Source organism: Sinocyclocheilus rhinocerous, unplaced genomic scaffold (assembly GCF_001515625.1).
Source record: "Sinocyclocheilus rhinocerous isolate Xijiao unplaced genomic scaffold, SAMN03320098_v1.1 scaffold75, whole genome shotgun sequence".
Taxonomy (NCBI): Eukaryota; Metazoa; Chordata; class Actinopteri; order Cypriniformes; family Cyprinidae; genus Sinocyclocheilus; species Sinocyclocheilus rhinocerous.
The window spans coordinates 1,228,901-1,235,057 of record NW_015632455.1 but is presented as its reverse complement, the minus strand read 5'-3'; the positions used below and the strand labels follow the sequence as shown (position 1 = coordinate 1,235,057).

Here is a 6,157-nt window from a genome sequence, read left to right as displayed (position 1 = left end):
CAAAAATACATTGTATGGGTCAAAATTATTGATTTTTCTTTTATGCCAAAAATCATTAGGATATTAAGTAAAGATCATGTTCCATGAAGATATTTTGTAAATTTCCTACCGTAAATATATCAAAACTTCAGTTTTGATTAGTAATATGTATTGCTAAGTGGACAACTTTGACAACTTTGTGGTTTTGTGGTCCAGGGTCACACATAGTATGAATGTGGGTAGTTTGAATGATTCTCGCTATTCTCGCTGGAAGTAGTAGGTCATCCGGGGGCTACTGTTTTTCAAATGCTGTGAATTTATACATTTGTAAGCAGGCGTATCGGGACGCAGTGACTTTACGGTAGTATACCGTTTTTGGAAGTAAAAAAGAACGTATAATTTACAGTAAATAACCGTAAATTGACATTCCCAGAATTCCCTGCGTTACATTTCACATTTGCAAACAATAAACTGCAGAGTTGTACGTGTGCAGGTCCGGCTGCGGTTCTGGCGTATCTGCGAGCGGAGCTGCGAGGAGCAGAGCCCTGCAGACTGCTGAAGCTGATGGTGGTGGGTCCTCCGCGGCAGGGGAAGAGCGCTCTGCTGGAGGGGCTGCAGACCGGCAAACCCTCATCCTTCATCAGCACCGACCGCAGCATCCACACGTCCAGCTGGGATCTGGAGCGACCCGGAGGAGTGAAATCTGCTGTAAGAGCCCTCAGTCCACACACACACACACACACACACACACACACACACAGACAGACACACAGATACATTCCATAGGCGTAATGGTTTTTCTACTGTACAAACTGTATTTTCTGTAGATTATTCTGTTTGAATTATAAACTGTTTTCCTCATGGGCACCAAAGACAATCTCCTCGCAAGGTCAAAAAATACCTTTATTACTATCCTTGTGGGGACATTTTGTCCCCATTTCTGTGAATTGTGGGGACTTTCCATAGACTTCTATTACTTTTATTTTGACCAAACAATATTTTCTATCCCCTAACCCTAAACCTACCCCTTACAGAAAACCTGTTTCCATTGTTACACTTTCAGATAAACATCATTTACTATTTTTAATAATTTTTTTCCCTCGTTGGGACCGCAGGCCGGTCCCCACAATGTCAAAAATCTCAGGTTTTACTATCCTTGTGGAGACATTTGAGCCCCACAATGTAGCATAAACAAGTACACACACACAAACACACACACACACACACACTCATATCAGGATTTCTGTGGGTCCTTCCACAAATTATAGCCTGACAAGTCTTACTTATCTAAGGATATCTGAACATTCTTAAATCAAGATACATTTACTTGAGATGCAAAATGAAAATGTCGAAGTCTTGTTTTCTGAAAAATTGATCATAATTATGTGAATTCATGCTTATAACATCTGCTTTCATTTTGAATAAATTTGTCAGACAACAAGGCTTTTTAAGCAAATGTATCTTGATTTCTGAATGTTTAGATATTTGTTCTGGAAAGTGATCAGAAGGTACAATAAAAGTTATTAGAAGCTGCATTTAATTGCAATGCAACCAAGCATTTAATTAGTGTGAAGTATAAAAAATACATGAATATACTGTACCAGACATATCCAGATTTAGCTGTTTAGATATGAATATTCAGATTTAACTATTTAAATATTTTTAAAAATATATGTAATATATAATATGTATGCATTTAGCAAAATGCATATAAAAGTTGAATGTAAAATCAGAAATGCATGAATGTAAATGTAAATCATGAATATATTGTTTGTACATATATATTTAAAAAAAATAAAATTTAAAAATGAAAAAAGGAAATGTAGATACATATTTCAAATATAACAAAGATAAATCATACATTTAGCAATAAATCTATATCTATCTATATCTGTACATAAATATTCAGGACTGAATTATTACCCAATTACTTATCAATTCAATGATTAGTATGTTCATAACTTTGTTGCCATAATAGTCGGTATATTTCTGCTTATTGGTGAGGAAAGAAACTGAAACACTGTGGACAAATGAAGTCATCTCATGTTGATTCAAGGGTGTGACTTCATCGTTTGAGCTTTTACTGAATTCCCAGTCTATTTGATTGTTGTCAGGGCGTTCCTTCACATGTGTTTGTCCCACAATGCTTTGCTCACAGGAAACGAACAGCTCTGATTGCTTTAACCCTGTAAACATGACGAGACAAAAATAAGGCAGAAAAAACCTTCATAGCAAGTCTGGAAAAAAAGCGAAACCATTAAAGTGCCAACATTTTGACCTCAGGGTTTATGAATGAGTAGCAGCTCTGGTATTTCCAGCTGACCTTTGACCTCTAACTCTGTTTGTGGCCTTACATGGTTTCTTAGCATGAGTTAACAGTGTTTCCATTCTCACCATGAGTCCTGAGTCATATAAAACCCAAGAGAGTGTCACACACATTCACTGATGTCATACAGACATGTTCTCATAAACACACACACACAGACTGACCTCTTACACATATGTCATGGACAGAAGCAAATGTATACACAAGCTGGTGTTATAAAGCCCCAGAGATCTGACTCCACCTCAAGCAGCTGTGAACACTTACTCCTCCGCTGACTCACAGCGAAAGCCTTTTTTTGTGCTTTATCAAATCTGCATTTCTTTAAAATGAAAGTTAGAATTAGTAGAAAGAAAAGTAAATAGGGTCAGTTTTTTATTTCATATTGACTTCAAGTTGCTTCTTATGGAAACTCGTTTTTGTCACGGAATAAAAAAAGGTAATTGCACATTTTCATCTCACAATTATGACTTTTTTTCTCAAAATTCTAAAAATAAAAAAGTCATAATTGTGAGATAAAAATGAACTCCTACTTCTGACTGACTTTGACAATTTCGAGTTTATATTTCGCAATCTCTGAGTTTGCATCTCGCAGTTGTTATTTTGCTTCCGCCACAAAATAAATTAAATTGTGAATTTTTATATCTGACAATTCTGCTGGTAATATCGCTCAATTCTGCATTTTTACCTCACAATTCTGACTTTATATCAAGAAAAAACTCCAAATTGTGAGGTATAAATGCAGAATTGTGAGATAAAAACTCTCTGACTTTCTTGCAATTCTGAATTTACATCTCATAATTAAGTTTGTATCTTGCAATTCTGACTTTTTTTCACCAAATTTTTTTTCCCACAACAAAATGAAAAATGAAAAAGGTAGATTGTAACTTTTTATCTTACAATTCTGCATTTAAATCTTGCAATTCCAAGTTTGTATCTCGCAATTCTGTTTATATCTCACAGTTCTGCAATTTATATCTCGCAATTCAGAGGGAAAAAAAGTCATAATTACCTTTTTTATTATTTTAAGCTTCCATAGCTTTCCACAAGCTTCCATAGCTTCATAACAGGACAAAATAAACCAGAGTTTCACCTCCGCAACTATATAATTTGTCTGAAAATGCCTTGATGAAAGTTATGAAGTGATGTTGTTAATGCCTTTGTTTCTCCTGTTTATGCAGCTTGATTCAGTGTCCTTTAACGTGTGGGACATTGGCGGCCCAGCCAGCATGTCGACGGTGAACCAGTGTTTCTTCACAGATAAGGCTCTGTATATGGTGATCTGGAATCTGGCTTTGGGAGAGGAAGCAGTGGCCAACCTGCAGTCCTGGCTGCTCAACATCGAGGTCCGGAAACAATATGTAACATAGACGTTATGAAAATCTGAGAGCTTCTGAGCAACTCCTCTAGTCATGGGGTCTCCACCTTATGGGTGCTGATTTTACATATTTAGTATAGATTTCAATAAAATAAAAAAAAAGATGTTTAATTGGTTTAAAGGGAATGGGTCATTCTAGGAAACATACGTGTTTTCCAAATTTGATGTAGATAAATATGGTTAATTATGCTAAACAGCATTTATATATTATTGATCTATTATTTATGGAATAGTTCAATAATAGTTGAATAATTTGGCATTGCAAAGCAGTAACTTTTATTTATTGATTGATTTGATATACTGATTTAGTATTTACTGTATCTGTTATTTATGGAATAGTTTAATTTTAATGAACTGCATTGTCATTGCAAAGTAAATCAATAAACTTTCTTTCTAAAATAGTTGAATGATAATTAGCATTTGCCATTGAGTTTATTGAATAATGATAATAAATGATATTTTGCAATTAATACCATATAGTTTGCAATAACAAAATCTCTATTTATTTATTTAAATTTACAGAGTAGTTCATTACCATTTACAAGCTTTTTTAATGCTTTGTCAACTAAAATCTAAATATAGCATGTATAAAGATAAAAAGACAAAGACAAAATGCTGTTCATATATTTTCAAACATATTTAAAATATGCATACAGTTTTTGCTTACACAGCAAAGGCTAGTTGGAAATGCAGGCATAGGCAAAAAATAAATATCCTTAATAACTAAAGGGGAAAAATAATCTATAGAGACACTATATATACAAACACAAAATGCTATTTTTATAAACAAAACAAAAAAAATGGCTCAAGCTTCTCATTAAGCCCTGTTTTGATGGACACACATGGCTCTTGTTTTATAGAACGACCTGTGTAATGATTGTGTGAACGTGTTTGTGCTCAAGGCTCGCGCTCCTAACTCTGCTGTCATCGTCATCGGGACACATCTGGACCTCATAGACACTAAGTTTCGCATGGAGCGTGTCGCCACACTGAGGGCCTACATCCTGGCACTTTGCAGAACGCCCTCGGGCGCGCGGGCCAGTGGATACCCCGACATCACCTTGAAACACCTACAGTTAGTGTCATTATCATAACTTCAGCTACACTGTAAAAAAAAAAATTATAATTCCGTAAAATTTACGGTAAAAAAAACGGCAGCTGTGGTTGCCAAAATTTTACCGTAAAAAATACGGTAGCACCATTTTAGGTTTTATGGTTTTAACTTAAATTTACATTTAAATACCATAATTTCATTAACTGATATAATGTTAATATAGCAGCTGTGGTTGCCGGAATTTTACCGTAAAAAATACGGTAGCAACGTTTTAGGTTTTACGGTTTTAACTTAAATTTACATTTAAATACCATAATTTCATTAACTGATATAATGTTAATATACCAACCTATTGAACTATTTAAATCTGTTTTGTACCTTTGTAATACACTGATAACCACCAAATGCAGGTGGTGATGAGAAGGTCACATGATGAACCAAAACACATCACAAGCAGCATTTAAATATTAACATATATAGAAGGTGCACAGTGTCATTCATACAAACACTAAACACTATCATGGTAACACACATGATACTGAAATAATGCAATAGGGTCAATATCACCATAGTGCGCCTTTCAACCCTCACAATACTCACATATTTTGGTCTTAATTTCCCATTCGCTTTATGTCATGTCATAAATAATAGACACTTAAGTACTATAGAAACATATTAGCTGAGCTCCCACACATTTTTTAAAGATAATTATGGGCCATTATTCGAAGCATAAACCATAAGATATGTCCTCTCTGTCATGGACATATTACTGTTAAATATGTTTTCATTGCAATATTAAGATGCAAATTATATTTTCTGAAAGGTATGATGTCCCTTTGCTAAACAGGGTTATTTGTTTGATTTAAAATTATAAATGCATAAAAGATTGTATGTATTAACACTATATTCATTGCATACATATACTTCGTAGTAGACATCCTTAACTCCTTTCTGCTGTCTGTTGTTCTGTTGTTGGTGTTTCTTTGTTTGAATATGGCGCTTATCACATGCTGTGTGGTATCGGTGTTTGGTATCGGGGCATTTTAACGAGTATGAGTACAGAAGACCAGTATCGGGCCTGATACCGATACCAGTATCGGTATCGGTGCATCCCTAATGTAAACCATGTGTTTTTAAAGAAACTCACACAATTCGCACATTAATTTTTTCTTATTTCGAGAAAACTATGATATTTGGATGCAGTTTATTGTTTGCATGTTATTGTTATGTTTGCATGTTTATTGTTAGCAGTTTATTGTTTGCAAATGTGAAATGTAACACAGGGAATTCTGGGAATGTCAGTTTTACGGTTATTCACTGTAAATTATACATTCTTTTTCACTTCCAAAAACGGTATACTACCGGAAAATTACATGTAATGTCCAATACAGTTTTTCACCGTATATAGTAGGGGAATTTACCG

General features: G+C 34.6%; 1 protein-coding gene across 1 annotated transcript in view; it reads left to right on the top strand.

Annotated features, from left to right (window-relative positions):
- Positions 1 to 6,157, top strand: part of LOC107742322 (leucine-rich repeat serine/threonine-protein kinase 1) — a 94,369-nt gene that overhangs the window by 18,215 nt on the left and 69,997 nt on the right. Inside the window, exons 10-12 of the mRNA XM_016555243.1 lie at positions 473 to 687; positions 3,484 to 3,648; positions 4,583 to 4,755. Coding sequence (XP_016410729.1) covers positions 473 to 687; positions 3,484 to 3,648; positions 4,583 to 4,755 — 553 coding nt within the window. The remainder of the gene's footprint in view (positions 1 to 472; positions 688 to 3,483; positions 3,649 to 4,582; positions 4,756 to 6,157) is intronic.